The following is a 23,284-nucleotide window of genomic DNA, read 5'->3' on the forward strand; positions in this document are numbered from 1 at the left end:
TGCATGGCGGCAGCGGGGTTTCCCTCGAATCTCCGGCCAAGGAACGATCTCACACGCCTTCCACGTGAAACACACGCACACAAACACTGAATCCCACTTACGACCACCCATATACGGCGGTTAAGGGCGGCAGAAAAGAGATAGCATGGCGGCGGCAGCGCTAGCAGCAACCGTGGTGGCTGAAGGCGGCGGAACTCCCCCACGTTGATGGCTACCTCGAACGACGGCAGAGGAATGGACCCACTGGTGGTTCTCGTCTTCACTGGCACGGAGGGAAAGTCGATCCGCGACCACAGCAGTGGCACTAAACGCCCGGCGGCCCACCTATTCGACGGCGGCTTAGCCTTCACGGGGACGGCATAGAGGTGGCTGTTCGGTGGAGTAGCTGCTCGATGGTCTGGTTTGATCGGAGACGAACGGAGAGATAAGACAGCGACGCAAGTCGCTTCGCTGGTTGGAAAACGTATGAAGAGGGGTGGTGGTGCGGCTTAGAGAATCCGGTGGCATAAGGTGGCGGCTGGCAACTTAACTTAGGTTTAGGGTTAGGAGGTGCATGCGTAAGGGATTTATACGCACCCGTCCCATCTCAAACTTTTTCCCTATTGCCACTTCTAGTCCCTCCTTATCCTTTTTCTTTCAAATTAAATCCCAAAACTTACGAAATAACCCCTATCTTTCATAATTCATTACAATTCAAGTACAATACTTACCAAACACACCCTAACTTCTTAATTCCTTTTTAAAATAACTCCCGAAATTACATTTTAACCCCCAAAGATTCAGATATCGACATTTGGCTTCCCGAAACCAGCACCCCACTTATTATTATTTGGTTTTGGACTATAATAACATAAAATAATAATAAAATTACTTCTCGGGGTTCCTGATTTATTATTTAATTAATCTCTTTAAAATGGGATGTTACAACTCTCCCCCACTTAAATTTGATTTCGTCCTCGAAATCGTTTCTTATCATCCTTTACACGCCAAAAAGTTGTTTGATTTGCTGATCCTTCCTTGCTTGAAATGCCCTACCAAAGCGGCATATTTCTTGATATCGGATTTAGAGACCGGATTGTAGTGTAACCATGAATCATTTGATTCGTCACCGTCAAATCCTTGGAATCGCACCGAAGTGTCCCTCGGGTCCACGGATCCTTGCACATTGGTGCTCACCGTGCCTAAACCACCTGTAAAAGATGTAAGTAGAGTAGGATTTCCTGAGCTTCCTCGGTCTCCTTGACCTGTGGTCAAGTCTGGCCTCGGCTCAGTTCTGGCAAGGGCGGAAGAATTACCCTGCGGTTGGGAATGTGTTTGTAGTGTTTGGGTTACAGACAAAAGGATGGAGTTCAACTCCTCTGGAGAGAAGAAATGTAGACAGGAAGCCCTGGAGACCTTAGGGCGAGAACCAGTTCCATCCCCTTAGGAGTGAGCTGGGGGTGAGTCTCCACGTTCAGTTGAAACAGACACACTTTTTGTGTCTGAGTAGAATTCGATGGTGGTATTGAATAGGTCTGCGGCCACCCCAAGGACTATCGGAGCCTTTTGAGAGGCTGAGGCATCAGTCCGGTCACGCATTTGGTCTGTGGGATTGGTCTTTCTTTTCTTGAGAATAGAGATGGGTTGTGCATCCTCATCATAATCACTCATAGAGGGAGATTGAGCTCGATTTTCGGTTGATTCGTCATTTGAGGGCACAGTTTGTTTCCGTTTCTTTGATGGTTCAGTTTGTTTTGGGAGCATCTTTCTTCTTTGGGGTTCCATGTTTCTTGGTGATGTTGCGGGGGCCTTGGTGGACTGAGGCTAACTGCTTACGTCTTTTTGATAAAGACAAGTTGGATAGAGTGGCGGAGGATGGGACTGCGGTACTACCAGGGATGGTGAGTACGGATGTGGTTTGTTTAGGTAGAGGCGGGGTAGGAAGGTATGGGTCAATACCTTCTGTAGCCTCTATATGGTCTGTGACATCAGTGGTTTCAAGTCCAAGGGTAGATAGAATGTGGACTGGTAGCCGTCTAATGGGTCCAAAAACAGATTGATCCATACAGGGATTGTACCTTTTAAGATCTTTGGTGATGAAGAGGTTGATATCGTTGCCCATACTAAGTCCTGCATCCGCATGAAGATCTGAGATGCATAGAGACCAGAAACGTGCAAAGGTGAGCTCGGTCGGGTTTTCTCTTGGACTCTCTTTGGGAATGTACTGCAAGAAGTCATCCCACAAGATCTGACCGTAGTTGACATCGTGGCCAGTGAAAATACTCCACACTAACTCCAGGAGCTTGAGACCCATGTTATTAGTGCCTCCGGTTCTGCCTGACAGGGTGCGGATCACGAAGTGGAAAACGAACTGCCACACCGCAGGCAACTGATTTTCCTTGAATTCGCCTATGCCTTTGATCTTCTTCTGGTAACGCATTTGGTAGAGTGCAGAAAGAATGTCCGCCATGCTTGGAGTGAAGACCTTGGTTGAAGGATGAACTAACAGGTTGATGGCATTGAGGAATTTTTCTTTGGTCAGAATAACCAAAGAATCGTTCACCAGATTCAGATGCACCTCTTGAAGATTTTCGAGGGGTCGATATGCAGAGAAGACACATTTGAAGAGGGTTGAAAGAGGAACCACATCTGTGAATGAATCGAAGGGACCAGACAGTGGGTGATTGGACAGGAATTTGATCATCAACTTGATCGGAGCATTATAAGAGGAATGCTCTTCGAACACAGCCCTAAAATTGCTTGAAGCAATCGTTGGCATTTGGTTTCTTGAAGAAGAGTCTGAACCAGTTGGGTTTGCTGCGGCAGAGGCCTTGGAATGTTTCTTCGAGATACCGGTTTTCACCATTTTTGAGAGTTGAAGAAACTTGCAGGAAAACAGAGTGCAGAAAGATGAAGGAGAAGAAGTTTGATGTTCTGAATGCGTAAAAACTTTCTTGGGGAAGAAGAAGGGGGTTTTATAGTGGCGGATTTGAAACGGTTATTGATTTTACTCTAAGTGAAATTGGATAAGGTAAAAACGTTTGAGTGTTTTCTTTGATTAGGAGAGGAAATCTCAGCCACAGAAAGAAAAAGGTTTAATTTATTTTTATTTTTTTTGAGATTTTCCAAAAGGGGTTAGCATTTAATGAAATATCAGTCCTTAAAACATCACGTCTGAAGAACGTGTGGTGAGGGGTTAATCCGTTGTATAAAAGGGGAAGATGTAACGGATTTGACGTTTTGGGGTAATAGGAAGAGACAGTTTAAAAAGGGATTTTATATGGAAAATCGTTCTTTTTGTCATCATACCCAAAATAGGTCTGACACAAGGTTTATTCAAAAAGGGAAATGGGATAGTGATATGTTACACAAAGAATGTTTTTTTTTAATGTTTTTCTTATTTAATGAAGGATCATTAAATAGCACACCATGATTCAAGAATTTATGAAGTAGTTGAGAGATCCATCAGTGTGATTGCGGATTGAGACTTCATTGCGGATGGATCTTTTTGTCATTGCGGATGGATTTTTTTTTGTCATTTCGGATGGATGGTTGGATGACTGCAGTAGAAGAACTGAGGAGAACACTTGAACAAAAATTAGTAACAACAAACAATAAGGACCATTGAAAGATAAATATGATATATAGTTGCGGTACATAGAGTATACTGCGGTACACATGATATACCAAAAACTATCTATCATAAATAACTTCAATTAGGACCGCAACAGAGACCAAGGATGGTCTGTGGTACCTATCAATTCAAAAAGAATTATGGGTCCGGATTCATCATTCCTAACATTTGTAAGAAACTGTTGAGTTTTGTAGAGTCAAGTGTCTTTTGTGAATACATCAGCAATCTCTTCATGAGTATGGACAAAAATTAGTTCAATGTTAGCTTTCAATATATATATATATATATATATATATATATATATATATATATATATATATATATATATATATATATATATAATGCGGTGCGGTTTGAACCGCGGTTTTGTAAATATAAACCACAAACCGCACCGCATAGTGCAGTTTAGAAAAGCTACAAACCGTTAACCGCACCGTGACCGTCCAAAACCGCATTATGTGGTGCGGTGTGGTGCGGTGCGGGTGGTTTGTGCGGTTTATGCAGTTTATTGCACACCCCTAGTGACAGTGATCAGATAAATCCTTGGAAGATCGAGTCTGGATACCTGCGGATGGGTTGTCGATGATTTGACCTGGTGGGTGGTCCTTCGTCCATACGTGTAGACGGGGTTGCAGATGATCAGCAGCTGCGGTAGAGGGAATGTCTTCAATATCGGAAGACTCTGCGGTTGGAGATGGCAGTTCCTCCTGGATTTGAGAACATCCTGCTGAATTGTCTTGAACTGGAAAGGTGGGATCAGAGTTTTCTTGGGCAGATGGTGAAGGTTCCCCCTGGATTGCAGACGGGATTTCCCCTTGAACCTGAGAAGGTTCCCCCTGGATTGCGGATGGGAGTGTGATAATCCTCGAGTCTGTTCTTGTGTCAATGTTCTCTATGTTTTCATCATTCGAGTCCGAAGAAACGTTTGATGGTTGAAAATCTATGCGGATAGGGATTGGAGCTACATCTTCTAGTACTGGAACCTCGATGGTTGTTGTATGGCCCGGAGTTGAGTTTTCCCCCTCAACCGGCCAGGTGGAAGTATTCAGTGATGCCTCATCGGACGGTGTAGGACCAGATACGTCAGCATGCTGCTGTAGAGCTTCCGGGGACACAAGAACTTCGGATAACTTGGCTGTTTCTACAGGGTCGAAGAGATCGTCATAGTTTACTTCAACTAGGTTTACTGGACCCGAAGAAGCAGGAATATCACTTTCTAGGATTGCTGTGGTTTCAGTTGATGGAGCGGTGTTGCGGATGTGATAGTCATCAAATTTCACATCGAATCTTTCAATTATTAGCCTTGTGCGTCTAATGAGAACCCTGTAAGCAACTTTGTTAGTGGAGAAGCCAAGGAAGATGCATTCATCAGACTTCGGTGCGAATTTATTAAGATGATCTCTGTTGTTGATTACGAAACATCTACACCCAAATATATGGAAGAATCAGACATTTGGCTTGCGGTTTTAAGACCCTCATACGGTGTTTTGCTGAGACGTTTGCACACAATGCTTCGGTTCTGTACAAAGCAAGTTGTGGCCACTGCTTCGGCCCAGAAGTAGAGAGGAAGGTGTGCGAAGTTGAGCATAGATCTGGATGCTTCTACTAGAGTGCGGTTCCTTCGCTCTAATACCCCATTTAGTTGCGGTGTGTAGGGAGCTGAGAAGTTGTGAGTGATGCCCTTTGAAACCAAGAAACTATTTAGGAGATGGTTAGTAAATTCGGTTCCATTATCACTTCGGATGCGTCGTACTGGTAACTTGATCTGAAGTTCAATTTCCTTGATAAAATTGATCAATATCTGCGGAGTTTCTGATTTGAGTCTTAAGAAAGAGACCCGGGTGAACCGTGTGAAGTCATCAACTATAACCAGTATGTATTTCTTGTGATGAAGATTGGCTACGGTAGATGGACCGCATAGATCAATGTGCAAGAGTTCCAGTGGTTCAGAAATTGAGGAGTCAATCACCATGGGGTGACTTGCTTTGGATTGCTTTCCACATTTACATGCAGGACAGAGAGTATCATTGCTGAACTTGAGGATTGGAAGACCTCTGACTAGTTCTCCGGTGACCAAAATGTTGATGTATCTGAAGTTGAGATGAGCTAGCTTGCGGTGTCATAGCCAGCTGACTTCGGATACTGCTTTGGATAGGAAGCATAACTGCGGTTTACCTATGATCAGAGACACGTCCAGAGGATACATAGTACCTTCGGATCGGGACTTGATCAGACACGTGCTCCTATCGCTTGTCATTACATATCAAAATTGGTCATAAAATTCAACTCGATGGCCTGCCTTACATAGTTGACCAACACTGATGAGATTGTGTTTAAGGCTTTCTACATAAGCAGCCTTTTGAATTAAGAAGTTTCCCGTAGTAAGAACGCCATAACCTCGGATTATCCTATTCGCATTGTTGCCGAATGTGACATTTCCACCGTTGCAAATTGGCCTGAAATCCCGAAGGTATTCTAACCTTCCGGTCATGTGCAAGGTGCAGGCACTGTCGATTAACCATTCTTCTTCTTGTTCCTCCTTGCACAAGGCCTGAGAATTACACGGTTAGTTTAGGCATCCACACTAGTTTCGAGCGTAGGACAAAAGATGAGTTTCTGAATGATGCATGAACCGAGGTTGCAGGGACTGGTTTCGTGTCAACTTTTAATCCTAGTCCTGGGTGTTTGTGAGTTTTTGGAGTGTTGCGTTTTTTAGAAAAGTTACGAGGTTTCTGAAAAGGATCAGATTTGACATGAGATGAACCATTTTGACACCTACATTGACATTAACATGCTGAAATTTTGTCTTTTGCTCTGACACTTTGTTTGGTCAGCGGTCTAAATGATGAGGTAGGCTTGTGATCGGTCCGAGGTTGGTAAAATTTGACATTGGTGCTGTTAGAATTTGAGAAAGTTTGTTTCGAAAAAAATTTAGTACGTGTAGATTCTTTGGACCTTTTTGTTGGGTTTGGTAAAATACCCTTCCACTTGTTAAAATTTTAATGTGATTTTAAAAGTGTTGGAGTGGGAATATACCCTTCCATTTTGGATCATCTGAGGAATAGATTTGAAAACCATTGCTTCGAAAAGACCTTACACTCTTTTGGGTTGTGTCAGATGAGTTAGGAATGACTGTTGAAACTGTACATTCCTTTTTGCATGCTTTCTTGATGGGAGAGTTTTTTGAAAAATAGTGAGAGAAAACAAACTTTTCTGGACTCTTAGATTTTGAAAATCTGATATGTCTTTTGTTTTTAGAAAAGATTTGTCGATTTGTGCCTCGGGATCGAATTTCCTCTTTGAAAGCCTTTTTTGCTAAGATTTTTGAGAACCGCAGTCATTAGTGTTCAGATGCGGTTTCCTGGAAACCTTTGAAAATTTTTGAAAACGAGGGCTTGATTCATCCGAACTTGAAGATTCAGGGTTTTGAGAGCATTGGCCCACTTCAAAGTTTTTTATGGGTAATTCACGATGAATTGGCTGAAGAGTCACAGACCTTTTTATGGAGGACTGCGGTAAGGATGATTTGACTACCGCAGAGTAAGACTGAGTTGGGACTTCGGTGGGACTTTTGTGAGACTTCTGCGGCTCATGACTACAGTGAGAGACACTGCGGTCTGAGGGCAGAGATGGGAAGTCCTGTGAGACTTCGGGACTCTCTAGGATAATTTCTTCATCAACCACCGATGAAGTCTGAGAATTTGGATAGATTGTGCCACAGATAGGAGTTTGATCACATGTGTGACCCGAAACCTTAGGCACAATTTCCTCAATGACACAGTTATTACTTAGATTATGAAGTCTACCGAAGTGTGTTCTGATATCTTCGGGAAAGGTCTTGTCATTGACTGGGAAATGAAATTCTCGGTCAGGAGGGACATATAGTCGATCTTTGTTAAACCGGGGTGAGGAATCCTTTACGGTAGGATATCCATTGGACCAATCCCAATTTTATGTATTGTCCACGGTTCCATTATTCACCAAATTTTCAATAGCTTCACTTTCATTGAACAGTTTTTCTATTAATAGATTTAAGCGTACAATCTCACTCTGAGCTAAATCTCTTTGGTTCAAAGCTATCTCTAGTTGTGTTTCACTCAACATTCTTGCATCTTTTTCTAACTCTAAGTCCTTTTCTAACATAGCCATTTTGAGTCTTTTGTTGTCAAGTCGTCCTCTTACATGAAACATCTCTTGGGACGCTATGTTCTTCTCATCTAAAGCTTTGTTATAGTCTGTAAGGACGGAAACACATGTGTCATTAAGATTGTCTGTGAATGGTTGACAGTCACGCATGCTATAGTTTAGAGTTTGAATCATGAGTTTTACCTGTTCGACGATGCTTAGAGTTCCATCCTTTGCCATGTAGCAGTAGTTCTTTTCCAGCTTTGTAGACCCATCATCATCCGCAGTTGCCAGCATGAAGATTTTGCCTTTTCCTTTGACATTGCTGATGGCTTCTTCTTCATCTCCGGATGACCAAACTTGATGGTCTCTTTTGACATGGGCTACGTATGCCCTAGCCTTTTCCTTTTCTTCCAATTCTTGAGCCATTCTTAGATAGAATGCTCTGTCTTTTACTACATTTGCCTTGCAATCTTTTGCAAAATGATTCTCTTTGTTGCACTTGTGACAAATCACAACATCACTTTTGTCTTCTGAGGGAGTACCGGAGTCAGTGGTTTGGATGGATTGCGGTGCCTCCTTTGGTTGAGTATTTTGAGATTGCGGTGGTGGATGAGAACTTTTGGGATATCGAGAGTGGTTATTCTGCGGGTTGAAGTTACGGTTGAATGGAGGTTTGTTGAACTGCTGATTCTTACGAAAAGAAGGAGGTGGTAGCCGGTTGAACTGTTGACTAACAAGAGCAATAGCCTTCTGAAATTCTTCTTCATCATCATACTTTGAGCCGGCTACGTATGACTGCGGTGTAGTGTCATAAGAGGGAGAGTAGGATTGATTATGTGGAGCTTGTGCTATAAGAGCAAGTGGTCCTCCGAAGTCAGCACAGTCTTTGAGTACGATGGATTCTTGTGCTTGCAGTTCCCCGTAGAGCTTGTAGAGAGACAAAGAATGAATCTTTCTATCCCCTTGAACTATCATTTTAGCAGTAGTCCAATGTCTTCCCAAACCATTGAGAAACTGAAGGTTTGTTTCATGGTTACTGCGGATGGTGCCAGCATTCGATAACTTGGTGACTATCAGGTTGAACCTTTTGAAGGAGTCTTCTAAACTTTCGCCAGTATGAGCTTTGAAATTGTTGAACTCATTGAGTGTAGTTGTGAGCTTCTTATCTTGAGCTTGTTCTGAGCCTTCGTACAAATTCTTGAGAACTTCCCAGATCTCTTTTGCTGATTTGCAGTTTATGATAATGTCGAAGTTGTCAGGAGCAACTCCACAAGAGATTTCATAAAAAGCAACAACATCATTTTCCATTTTATCGAGTTCATCTTTAGTGGGACGGTTCATGACTGGTTGACCTCCTCCTAGTCTGGCTGTGGCGCCATCAGTTTGAACTGGTGTAAGAATAGGGACATATGGTCCTTCTTCTACGGACCGTCATACATCTCTACCAAGTCTCCTTAAGTATCTTTCCATTCTCTGAGACCAGTGATGATATTCATTTGCCACCAATATTGGGGCTCGGTTTGAACCACCAACACTGTTGGAAACATTCAGAGATAACGCTTGTGCCATTTTTCCTTGTTTTTTTTTTGAAAAGTTTTTTTTAAGAAATGAGCTTCAGTGGTATAGAAGGCCTTTCGAAAATCAGAGTTTTGTTTTTCAAAAAGCAACCACTATGGCTCTGATGCCAATTGTTGAGAGAAAAACTTGAAACACACTTGAACAAACGTTAGAACAAGTATAGTTGCGGAATAGTTTATCTCAAAGGATCTAAAAGCTCAACAATAATAATAAGTTAACGAGTTAGATAATTAGAGAGTTAGTTGCGGAAATGTAAGGAAATATAAATGACAGTAAGTGTTATATCAAGTATACACATAAGTTGATTCATAACATGGAATGCATTAAGACCAAGTTAGTAAGTGAGATCAAACTTAGTGATTAAGTCACAAATGACTTGCTCCGAAGAGAAATAATATTCAGTTATGTTCAAGTGAATGTTGAGAGTAAGAAGGAGAGATTCAAGATGCGTTATCAGATAGAAGTAAGAGATGTAATTGATAGCATAGAAGTTGTATTTGAATAAGAAAGATTGAGCTCTATATATAGAGTCTCAAGAATTACATTGGATCAAATCTCTAAGAGTAGCCATGCAAGGCATACTGGACAATAGAGAGTACTACAACAAAAGTAAGTAAAGAGTTAAACTAAGTAAGTTAGTCAGTAACAGAACTGCGGTTGATGATGACTTCGGATGAGGTTGCTGATGAAGATTGACTGCGGATCCTTGAGAGCTGCGGTAGCTCAAGTTCAAGAGGGTCACTTTTATGATTCAACAGCTTTTAAATAGGGTGAAAACCCTAAAAATTAGGGTTTGTCCTCTCCATGCGAACGCCTGACGTCCATAAACTTATGCTTGGTGTTCCAACGCCTAGCGTTCCATTCCCAACGCCTAGCGTTTGGACCAAAATGCAAAGTTAATACAAAGCAAGGCCAACAATGCAAATACCCGGAAACTGGCATTACACAAAACTTACATTTGAAGAATGACTCGCAACCTTACACTCCTCTTAAAATTCAAGACTCCTTTACAAGTGCTCTAACAAACCCAACATAACAATGCAATTCTCTTATCGGCTGACGATTCCTGAGCGTGCACTGTTTGTCTTTCTTTTTTTTCTCTCTCTCTCTCTCTCTCTGTATATATATATATATATATATATATATATATATATATATATATATATATATATATCCCTCTCTCTCTCTCTTCCTCTTCCAGACTTCCGGTTCGACCCTTGGAATCAATTTCTCAATCTACGACGAAGACACCCGATCTTCTCAAAATAGGGTAGAAGGTTCATCTCGTGACATGATCTCCATTACGACCATTGAACCGAAGAATAATCAATCTAGAACATCCTTATGCTGAAAGACGGAAACAATTTATAGTGAACCAAACTTTACCCGTTGCGGTAGAAATCGATGTGGAGGACATCATCCATTTCTTCTATCCATAGACTGATACACATCCGATATCTTATCCCTCAAACATGGGAGGCTAGAAGAATATAACCCTATTGTAGAAAATGAAATCCCAAATGATCAGCTGACCATCCAACCTTAGGCTGCAATCTTCGAGTCGATCATCACAATCACTTTCTACATGAGTCCTGCGACTCAAACTGGCACTACTTCGAACAAGGCACCCGAAACTTCAGGACCAACCCACTTGCACATGTTTGCACCCTTCAGACACAATGTGTCATGGCCACTTAGGCTCAAATAACTACCAGACACATCCTCATCCCGAGTAACCATAACCGAAAGACTGAGAACACAAAGACGAGGTACAACTAACCCTAGTTCTTTACCACACTATATACCAACAACCATCCCCTAACAGCCTTGTGATTTTTCCTGATCCTTATACAGATCCTATGCTTCCAGTAGTACGGGCTGATACTACCTTCCACACCTATCCGTATTTGTCTCAGGAATCTTCCAAGAGTTCTAGGCCATAACACTCGGCCACAACTAGGTGTACTAAAACACACTTATAAGCTCATAAAATATACAACTAAACTTCCTAGATTTACATCCTAGGATTCTCCTCGACTACGCTCCAACACCGCTAGAAGTCTTTACTAACACCACTAGTAGCCTCGTGCATGCACGTCGTAAATAATGTAGAATCAGATAAGCAGTCGAATAAATGATTCTACCTTAAGCCCACAACCAAAAAAAAGGAACAAGAAATAAGGTTAAATCAAGCATTCTAGGCCTACATAATCCTAATCATGCACAACTATAAAGCATAGACTTAGCAACTAACAGTACCAGTCTAAACTTCATGTAGTACACAACAAGAAATCTCTTAGGTTACAAGGCATCACAAAATCAGGAAATTCTAACATGCAATTCCTGAAGGGATCCTTAGCCTATCCACTAGCATGCATTTCTAACAATTCCCATATCAGTAGATACATAACAAGTGTGAATATTTTAGGAGATCACTCTCCTTTGAGCTTTGGCTGACTATACACATCACATATTATTTTCTCCTTTTAAAATCATTATTTTCAAAAAGGTTTGTAAAAACTATGATATCCTTAGTTTGAGTTTGGAATCACACAAGTGTTCATCCAAATCCCTCAAACCAGGGCTCTAATACCAACTTCTAACGTCCCAAATTTCATAATTTTTTTTTTCATTTTTAAAATAGAATAAACACCCATATACATAAAGATATAATCAATGTAAAACCATTAGTTCATAAATTGTAATCTAAAATCAGAGTTACAAGGAAAGCAATGCGGAATCTCGGATCATAAAACTGTTGATGTGTGTGTATAGTCTCGCCTTCGCGGCCTGATAAGTATTTGGAAACATTAAATCCACAACTATAATCCAAAGCTTAGTGAGTTCCCCAAAATAATCCACACAACAATACACATACAAATGCATGCACACAAGGCCTACAATACAGGGTTGGACCGCCACCTTGGCCTTCAACGTAAAGTTGGACCACCCACCTTGAGCCTACAACATAAAGTTGGATCGCCCGGGCATCTTGGCCTTCGGCACACAGCTGAACCACCTTAACCCACACATAACATGTCAACATATGCATATAGACAACAAATTACCCAAACAGACACCACATGTAATTATAAAAAATCTAACTGCCTAACAGATCACTACATCATACCAACATCCTAACATACAGAGGATCCATTATGTAGTACAAAGCATAGTAAGAATACTCACCTGAGCTAAATAGTAGAAGCTCAATAACAACATCAGCAACATAACAGCCGACACAAACTTCCTAATACCAAACCGATACCAGACCTTAGTTAAATACTCAATTCTACCCAAGTTTGACCAAAAGTCAAACTGGTTAAAAAGTCAATGGTCAACGGTCAACCAAGACACGTCATCGCGTCATGGTCAAGCCCTCGACCGCGTCATCGTCCTGACATCAGATCGCGATAGCTTCCTCGCCACTGCGTCATGGCCAGACCTATGTTGCATCGTGATCTCGCTGATGAACAACTTAAAATGATCATAACTTCCTTGTTTCAAATTCGTTTTTGGTGATCTTTATATGCACATGAAGGTATTAACAAACCCCAGAATCATATCCATTTTCTTCTGACTTAAAAAATACCAAACTAAATTCATTAATTCATATAAAGAGTCTGAAATATCAATTTTTTCAATTTTACCCTTTTTGGCTCCAAAACACAGTTTAATAGCTTAAATCACTTAACCAACATTATCAGCATATAATAAGGTCTAAACTTTAATCCCTCGAAGCCCAAAACCTTTACTCGATCAAATTACGATTCGTTATCCCGAAATTAGAAACATTCGAAATTGAATGTTACACACAAACCCACTTAATGGGCAAAAATTGCTGATTGACTGCTCATCGATCACCAAGCCTGATTGGCTGAAACCGCCGACTGTTGGTTGACTCTCATTCGCCACCGTCCATGGCAACTCTAATCTTCAACATACAATCCTTAAATAGGGAACCACATGGTTTTGTGCTCTAGACTTGCCATTATGATCACGTGCACCCCCGTGATTTGTAGGGGCAACTATTTTGTAACCAACCATAATCGTTCAAGTCTACACAACACAACGGGATTAAATAAAAAATATATCAAGAGGCTAGTAATAGACCATTACAACAAACTGCAAGCTAAAGTTGTGTTTCAAAGCCAAACAACCTAATTGATTTTAGTTTTCCTACTTCTGTTAGCAATCTAAAAAATGCATTATCCACAACATTATAAAATATAACCGATCTCCTAAGAGGAAATATTCCAAAAGCATGAAAATTTCTGAAATTCCACAAACTCCAAAATGAAAAAAAAAAAAAAAAAAAAAATCACCATCACATTAAGAGTATTCATTTGCTTGGTTGTCAAACGCACCGAATCTACCCAAGTGATAAGGGAAGAAAGAGATAGAGGGTCGGAAACCTTCACCACCTCCCTAACCAAAGAGCAGTCATATACATAAAACCGCCAAAGAACACTCTGAGAGGACATGAGCAACCGTGTTCACCATAGACGAGCAACGGAGGACACATAATCTCGGCCATTAATATTTTCATTTAAAAACGACTTGTTTCTCATATTTTTTTAGCAATATTTTATTATCATGTGATCTAGTATTTATATTTGTGTGTATATACTTACAATATTTTAAACTTGTCATGGTTTAAATAGTAGAACCTTTTATAAAATTTTACATCCTAATCATTAAACTCGTATTGTAAAACTAACAATGGAGATGGTAGTAGCTATAGAGGTTATTGCCAAGTAAAAATACTTATTATTTTTTTTTAAATGAGTGTTGTTATATTTATCTAGAACATTTTTTTATTATATTTTTAAAAAGTCAATTAATTTGTCTTACGATAATAATAATTTTAATTTTAGTTATGAATAACTTAAAGTATTGCATGCTTTAAAGATATAATTTCCATGACTTGTTGGTCGTTTGATCGTTTCAACATATATTAGCTAACTATATTATGTATTTAAATTATTAGCGAGGTATAAATGAAAAAAAAAGTGTAAAGTATATATATCTTTTGTCCACATGTTTAGGTGCTTTTGTTTTTATTGGATATAAGAACACTTTTCTTTTCTTTTTTGATCCATAACTTATTGTTTCATAACATTTTTATTGGCTTTAACACTTTTAAATTTGTAAAAATGATTTTATATTTTTATTACCTTTTATCTATTAAAATACTATAAATTCAGTATCAGTGAAATATACTTACTAAATGATAAAAAGCCGTGGCATTTGCCTTCACGTGCACTACCACGTGCATTACAATAGATGACAAATAACGCCGTTAAGTAACTTCAAAACCATTTCAAAAAACACACTCACGCTCGTCCGTTACCGTTAAATGTAACGAAGGTCAACTAGATATTTCTACATTCAAAATTTTAAATAAATATAAAATATTTATCCTATGGAACCCGGTTTTAAAGAACCACAAGAGGATCCGATCCTAATATATCACTGTACTCATGCTGATAGTCGTCTTCGGGTGAAGACGAAGACCCGATACAAAAATCTTTACCCGACCCGAAAAACATGTCCACCGGGTCAACATCATGAAACAGTGCAGTACCCGCTAAGGTTGTCGGGTCGAAAATACTTTGGAAGTCGTAGTAATCGGAGGTGGAGAAATGATCGTCGAACGGCCGGAAATCGGAAAAGGTGTCGGGAACTCCGGTGATATCTGAAGCTTCATGTGATGTGCTGTTGAAAGTACTGTTGTGAGTTGACTCAGTTGCTGACTCGTCGGTTGAAGTTGAGGGGAAACAGAGGACGGATTTTGGTGATGTGATTTCGTTGTAACCGGAGGAAACAGAAACAGGTGAAGGTTTCTTCTCCGGTAATGGTGGAACAGTGAAGTTCGTGAGCGCATCAGGACCACGAAGCTGGATAGCTGCGTTGTCGTACACCATTGCAGCTTCTTCAGCAGTATCAAAAGTACCAAGCCACAACCGGACACGACGCATCGGATCTCTAATCTCCGCCGCCCATTTCCCCCATGGCCGTTGCCTTACGCCGCGAAACTTCTTACCTGAACCGACCTTCAACCGTTTCTCCGCCGGAGCTGCCTTTTTCCTCAATTTATCTCCGGTTTTATTCACCTTCTTATTAACAGTATCACCATCTCTTGATCCAGCTTCAATCGTGACCTCGTTGATAAATTTCCTGACTCTTCGCCGACGAATCTGTTCTGCTTCTTCGTCACCGGAAGAATCAGTGGCATAAGCGTCAGTCACCGACATCCTCACGACTCTACGACCTACAGTGGAGCTATTCACCACCGGAGACTTCCGCCGAGAACATTTTTCCGGTAACAAATTGGTAACCATTGTAACAGTAGTTTTGTGCACAGTACGCTTCTCTGGTGTCATAATTTCTCGATTTTCCACGACAGTTAGCTGCTTAAAATCAATTTATGTGAGATTATCAGATTCGCATTGAAAAGGATGAGAGCGTGCAAAAAGAGGAGATTTCGAGATTCCTTTATCTATAGAAGAATAAAGAGGTTTCTATAAAGCGTGAAGAATACTCGTGGAAGATAGAAGATTAAAGTGGTATTATTAAAATCTGAAAGGAGAAAAAAGCTGCAGAAAACGAACAGAGAAACAAAGAGGAGGAGGAGTTTTCACCGGAGTTGCATTATGCGGAAGAAGCCGGAGAGTGAGTGAAGAGAGTGGACTAGTGGGGAGGGTTTAGGAGGAAGAAGAAGGTTTAGAGAAGGGTAGACCACAAAATTTGCCATTTATAGAATTCTACCCACCTCAATTTTAATTTTACTCATAATTTTTATTAATAAATATTATATTTTATTTTAGCTTTGTTATATATAATCCCAAGCGTTTATTCTATAAAATACTTTATTTTTAATTTTCTAACTGTTTAAATGTAACTTTTATTTCTCATCAAAGACTCACTTTTACCCGTTTATTGTTATTTTAGTCATGGAATCGGTTATTGCAATAACACTTTTTTTTTTCTTTAAAAAAAAAATTGAACTTTAACCTACTCATTGGAATTTCATTAAATTGAGGCACGTGCCCTTAATCATCAATCAACTAAAACAATTAAAAGCATAACCAATTCTAAAAAACTAAGTCATATCATAAGATTGAGTTTGTTTTCGAATGTAGTACTAAGACTATTTTTATAATGTCTGATTTTAATATTGTACTGAGAGTCTGAGACAATTTTACAAGTAAGTTGCTATTCTTTTACCTTTAAGTTCATTGTCCCAAGTATTTATTAATGTTTTATAATAAGTATTAAATTTCTTCTGATTAAATTTCTTCTGATCGATACAGGATATAGACTATCTCTTTCTTTATTCGATTTTTTTTCGGAAAAAAAAAGAAGGGTTACTCAACTTCTCAGCTAGAGTTGGGGGTAATCTTTTTTTGATCAATCGTCTGAACCTGCCTTTCTTTCTTTGCCAGGAGGGGTGGGTCAATCACTAATGGATCTCTCTTCCGCATAAACACAGAAAGGAAAGGCCACAGTCCCAGAGCCTATTCTTTCAAAGAGCGCATTCTCCGCACCCTATTATCTAGCGGCTCTTTCTGTTGCTATAGTATAATAAGAGATAGGCGCCTACCTTAAAGTCACATATCGACACTCAAGCCTGTTCATCTTGGCCACTCATCTGGAGTATGTCACCAGGTCAGGCCTAGCTACCTTAGGACAGTTAGAGTTACTGCAGCTGTTTACCGGGGCTTCCATTCAAAGCTTATAACAGAGATGCATAGAGGAACAGAACGAACTTCATATATCCCTTTTCCACTCAATCCTGAAACAAGATCGGACGTTATTACGGAATAACCAAGTGCGATAAAGAGCAAGCGAAAACCAACCCTTGCATTTATCTTAACAGAGATTACCTTTAATAATGATCTAATTGCAACACTATATGAATTAATGGAAGATTTTGGACGTTAACTTCATGTCGAAAAACCATAACTGAACTTTTTTTTTGAAAAAAAAATAGTTTTAAATAAAAGAAATCAATATATATATATATATATATATATATATATATATATATATATCATTATTATATATAAAAACCTTGTTTTTGTAGTGCCGCATACATCAAATTTACATGCTTCTTTGGAAGCCACGTCACATACATTTAAACGACGCTATGGATATCAAAATCGGTTCACATCGTTTCACGTTCCAATGTGACGTATCTGCTTGACGTAACTTATCGCCTATCGGATACATGTCTTCATAATTTCTTCCACACTTCCAGATATACGATCCATGCTCTTCACACCGGTGATTCTCATCAAATCTGATCAAATAATGAGATGTAGGTAATCGATATAGTTTCGGTTCTCAGATGATAATGACAATAAGAAAATATATGAAATTTAAAGTACGAACTATGAGCTAAAATGGTTTTAAAGTACAATTCATTGGTATAGAATTTGTTCCAAAAAAAGGGGACATGACATAAAAGATAATGGATCATTTAGAGCAGGGCCGTTCCATTGATTTTCAATGTCCGGGGCGTGATAATAAATTAATGCCCTTATATATAAAAAAAATTATATTGAAAAACTAAAATAAATTTTATAGTCAAACTAAATCAAGGTTGTACAAACAAAAACATACAAAAAATGATCTAAAACAACGCCTCTATGTAATCTCTTATTTTATGATAATCAAGACTTAATAGAAATTGACTTTCCATACTTAAAACTGTGAATCCGTATAATCGTTCATGAGTGATGGTCCTTCGAAGATATAATTTTAATAACTTCAATTTCACAAAAACTTCTTTTCGCGGAAGCAACTGTGTACCAACAACAAAATATTATATGCTACCAACTTATTGAGAAACATATACATTTCTTTTGCAAACTCCATAATTTGAACAATTGTCTAAAGGAGTTCACTTTTTTATGCTTGATCCAACAACATTTCCTGCAAAAGTTTGTAACTCAATAATTAAATCTTGTCCATCATTACCAAGTACATCACCTCTAACAAAACTCCTATTTAAAAACCCATATAACTTATTATTAAGATGTTGTTCTCTCTTTTTTTATTTCTATTTTGAGCACCCAATGCTAGTTTACTAAGAAGCATATTTATACTTAAGAAAAAAAGATTGAAAGAAAAAAGATAGAGTAGAAGCAAAAAAGGATACAACCCAACTTTGGGTATCCTGGCTATCCATAAGTACAACCTAAACAAAAACAAAAAATGGTATCAAATTTTCAGAATTAACATTTCATATTTTCATTAATTAAATTAACATAAAAAACACACCAGTTATTTAAAATCAGAATTCACATATCAGAATTTCAAAATCAGATTTACATATCAACATTTCAAATTTGGAATTTACATATCAATATTTAGCATACATTAGAGTAATAAAAAATCAGAAAAATAATTACATCATGAATATAAGAAAATCTTATTGCAGAAAACCTTATGAAAGTCACAAGAAATTGAAGTAAAAAATTACCTCGAAAATTAATGAGTCTTATAGTAGGTCTGGATCGATAAAACTACAACTTTTATCAACAACTTCACTTCACCGGTAAGCTATATAAGAAAACTGAAATTTCAGAAATTTTAATCAATCATCACTATCAAATTTTCATAACTTCACGTAGGTTATGCAAGAAATTTCAAACACTAAAAGAGACTTACGGGATTAGGACTTTAGGAGCACTATTTAAAGAACATTATGACATGAGGATCTTCTTTATCAGCCTCCCTCTTGTCCCTAAACAGCCTCCACGAAACCCTAACCCCATTGTTGAGTGTTCTTGATCTTGGAAGGTCTTTTGAGTGCATTTTGGTGTGTTTTGTCCCATTTTCAAGGAAGAGAAGGTTGGAGCAAGGTGGTGGTTCAAGGAGAAGCTTGTAGATCCGGATTATCTGCTCCATTTCTAGCTTGTGCAAGGTATAAAGTCTTGATCTTGATCTTTAGAAGCTTAGATCTCCATGTTTTAACTTTTGGACCCTTTTTGGTCCTATAGATGAGCTCTTGTGGATTGTTTTCGTTTCTAAAGCTTAGAGTTACTAATCTTGGTGTTCTTTGGGTCCGAGAGTCATAAAGTTGCCACCTTTGAAGCTTTAATCCAACCATGTTTGAGTAATGGCCATCTTTATGGAAGTAGAATGTTATACTTCAAGTTTGGGCTCATTTGGGGCATGCAAAGCCACCAAGTTGTCGACTTTATGGGTTAAGACGTTGCAAATGACTCAGATCTGCGATTTGGGACTCTTAGACTTAAGTGGTTAAGAGCTTTTTGGAGAAATGGCTTATTGGGTGAGTACGTTGGGCGTACAAGCTTTTACGCACAGCGTACAAACCATGCAGCGTGTACGCTTAGCATACAGCTGAGTACTCCCCGCGTACTCAGGCAGTTGGGCTTGGCGTTGTTTGGGCCTCGGTTTGGGCCATTTTCTTGGACCTTGTTGCTTTGGGCCTTTTGGGCCATTTGGAATTAAGCTTTTGGATTAAGGAATTCTAGTAGTCCTTAGGGTAAGGCCCATTTGGGGGTTTGGGCCCAATTTGGAAAATTGAGCCAGAAGTGGGCCTTTGTGGATCTTTTGGTTTTGGGCCTTATTGGTTTATGGTTTTGGGCCTTAGTTTTGGATCAAGCTAGGCCAAGGGTAAAATGGTTATTTTACCCCAAGTATAGATTATTGATTAAAGTTTGGAACCCAAGTGTTGATTGGGTGTTATTTTGTACTGATAGCTCGGGGAGTCGTCAGGACAGCAGCTAGAGATTTCTTTCTGTGAGATTCAGCATTTGAGGTGAGTTTCCTCACTGGGTTTAGCGGGTCTAAGGCACCAATGCCAGCCATTATTGATTATGTTAGGATGTTAGGAGTCTGTGTGAACCTTGCATGTGTTATGTGCTACTATGTATACCGGGCGGGGCTCGATGCCAGGTGAGGCCTGATGTAACATCCTAAAATTTAAGATAAGATTCGTAAATTAATTAAGTAATTGAATAAAGGATGATTTACATAAGTAAGTCATTTAAATGATAACTATATCATTAGTTGAGATAAACCTTAGAAAGTTAAAGGTTAAAATGTTAACATTTCAGAATTAAGCGACCAAAAGCGCCAATTTGGAAAATTATGTTTGACCAAGGATTGACTCAACTAAAGGAAGTGACTAAAAAAAGTTATGTAATGGATGGAGATGGACTTAGGATGTATATTCTCAAATAAAAGTCACATATATTGGAAGAATGGACCATTTTTGACAAAAATGGAAAATTATAGGGACTAAATGTGAAAAAGAGGGAAATAAGATGAACACTCTCCTCACTTCTCTTCCAGATACGTATGAAGCATTCTAGAGAGCTTCTACTGGCAATTCTTCTTCTATCTTCCATCTAGGGTGTGATTCAAGTGGTGAATTAAGCAACCAAGCAAAGGAGAGAAGGATTCAAGGCTTGCAAGGTAAAAATCTCCTCCCCATTTAGCTTCAAAATTCGAATTGATGAAGGGGATGAACCCCAATGTCGGATTTGATTGGGTTTAATGATTAGGTTTTGGTTTTCTAACCTCCCTTGAGTGGTTTCCATGGTTCTAATCTCAATCCAATCATCATATTGATGAATTTGATGATTTGGGTAAAAAGCTCCATGAACCCTAGAAAACCCAAATTGGGGATATTGCAATTGATGGTGAAACGAGAATTGATTCTATGACCTAGATGATATTTGATAGCAATAAAACCAACTGGAATGCTCAAATTCATCCATGATGGTAGAATAAAGCACAAACATGAATTTTAGGTGACTTAGGGAAATATATGAGGACATCAATGGATTTTATGAAATTTGGTATAATTGTTAAACAAATGAAGTTCATAAACATGAATGGATGTTATTGGAATGATTTGAATTCAAAACATGAGGTATTGCTTGACTCCTATATTGATATATGGAATAATTTGCCATAAGGGTATTTTGGGAAATCTAGGGATAACTATATGATGATTGACATATTACAAGTGAATGACATTCATGAACATGAATTGACACTTTAGAGATGGAATTGGAACATAAACATGAAGGATCTCTTGATCTATAAGTGGTTCTAGTGATTGTTTTAGCCTAAAGGGCAATTTGGGAAACATGGAATATAATTGAGGATTCTATGGTTAGTTTTTGTACTTACAATGAGATTAATTAAGGTTTTATGTGCTTGACAACATTTATTTGAGTGTTCAATAAGTTGGGAACAAGCCTTATGAGCTTTGGAATGTTCAACTGAAAAATGGACTAGTTTACCCTTCTTTTAAACACTTTAGGATCATCATTATCTAAAGGTTTCAATGAACACTTAATGGATTAAGTGGAGTGTTTTAAGATGATAAAACACCTTCTAAACATGTGTGAGAACCTAAATAAACGGTACAAAGTGAATGGGAAAAAGGTCTTCAAGAACTATGCAAAGTAGGGTGTTATTATGAGAAAAATAGAGTTTTGAGTGTGTCCAGACATGAAAACATGGCCCGTGTAAATGCAAGCTTTAATTTACACGGCCCGTGTAAATGCCTGATTTGGAGATTTTCTTGTTTTCTTCATAACTTTTGCATACAGACTCGAATTTACGCACGGTTTCGCCTACATTCATATTTTTGGATGAGGAATGATTTGAAACAATAAAATTTAATATTTGAACCTTTGAGAGGTATTTGGTCATTTTAATGACTTATGTCCATATACGGTGTAGGTAGTGTTTGAAGACGATTGCTATAGGGAAAGGAACTAGAAGAGAACTAGCTAACCTATGTGTGATTGAGGTGAGTACGTGTTGGCATTTTTCCCACTTTGGGGTACATGGCAAAATGATTTTATGATAATGAAATGCAATGTTTTGATATATGAAATGTTTTGAAACGAAAGCGTCAAATGTTTTTGGAAAGGGTATTTTGAAAGAGTTCCTTAAAGGCAAGAATGTTTTTGAAAGAAAAGAACGTTTTTGAAGATCGAATGTTTTGAAAATATGTTTGAAATGTTTTGAAATATAGATGCTTTACTTTTGAAATGATTTTATGATACTAATGCATGAAATGTGTAAAGCATGGAAAGTGATGAAAATAAATGTAAAGTAATGGAAAGGAATGGAAAGTAATGAAATGAAAATTGTCTGGGCCATGATACCTCGTAAGAGACACTGGAGGAATCTATCAGGGTGGCGCCTCCCCTTCGCGAGATAGATGTCCTATTATGATACCTTGGTGGATTGATTTGTTCTTTCCACCTTGGCCTTGGAAATGATGCCTTGGTGGATTGATTTGTTCTTTTCACCTTGGTCTAGACTTGGGAGTGATTCCTTTATTGGACGTAGACCCTAAGTATAAAAATGGGAACGGTATAATACCGGAATTAGCCTTAATGATAAAAGAAATTGAAATATGGAAATATGGCTTTTGAAATGAAAGGAAAGGAAAGGAAATAAGAATGTATGAAATGATATTTACGACATGTATGAAATGAGTTTTCCTTGAAAATGTTTGAAAATGTTTTATGGTCTAAAACTTTGTTTTGCAAAAATGAAACGTTTTTGATGAAAATATGATAAATGTTTTGGGTCTCAAACCCACGTAGCTCACGAGACATTATTGTCTTACGTATCTCTTTTTAATGTCATGTATCTCAGGTTACACTTAAGGAGAGAGAATGATAGATGGAAGTTAGAAGTCAAGTGATAGAGAATGGAGTGGAACTTGTTAAGTTCCTTATTAATTGTATTGATGTAATTCTTATTTGCTTGCTATGGTTGTATTGATGCTTAATGGTAACAGCCATTGTTTTTAATTTATAAAGGTTTTTTTTGTGGGACCGGTTTTTGTTAAATGTGGGTTAACACCCGAATGCTTTTAAAACCATAGCATTTTAAAGTTTGAAAAAAATTTGGGGTGTTACAGTTTGGTATCAGAGCCATAGTTTAAGCGAATTA

The 23,284-nt window shown here is 38.5% G+C and overlaps 1 protein-coding gene across 1 annotated transcript; it reads right to left on the reverse strand.

The window, feature by feature from the left end:
- Positions 1 to 14,521: 14,521 nt before the first annotated feature.
- On the reverse strand, positions 14,522 to 16,043 carry LOC145118523 (ethylene-responsive transcription factor CRF2-like). Its single transcript, XM_079054221.1, has one exon. The coding sequence runs from the start codon at positions 15,703 to 15,705 to the stop codon at positions 14,758 to 14,760; it is 948 nt and encodes a 315-aa protein (XP_078910347.1). The 5' UTR covers positions 15,706 to 16,043; the 3' UTR covers positions 14,522 to 14,757.
- Positions 16,044 to 23,284: the final 7,241 nt, after the last annotated feature.

This window comes from Lactuca virosa, chromosome 6, assembly GCF_052849685.1.
Source record: "Lactuca virosa cultivar CGN04683 chromosome 6, Lactuca_virosa_CGN04683_v6, whole genome shotgun sequence".
Taxonomy (NCBI): domain Eukaryota; kingdom Viridiplantae; phylum Streptophyta; class Magnoliopsida; order Asterales; family Asteraceae; genus Lactuca; species Lactuca virosa.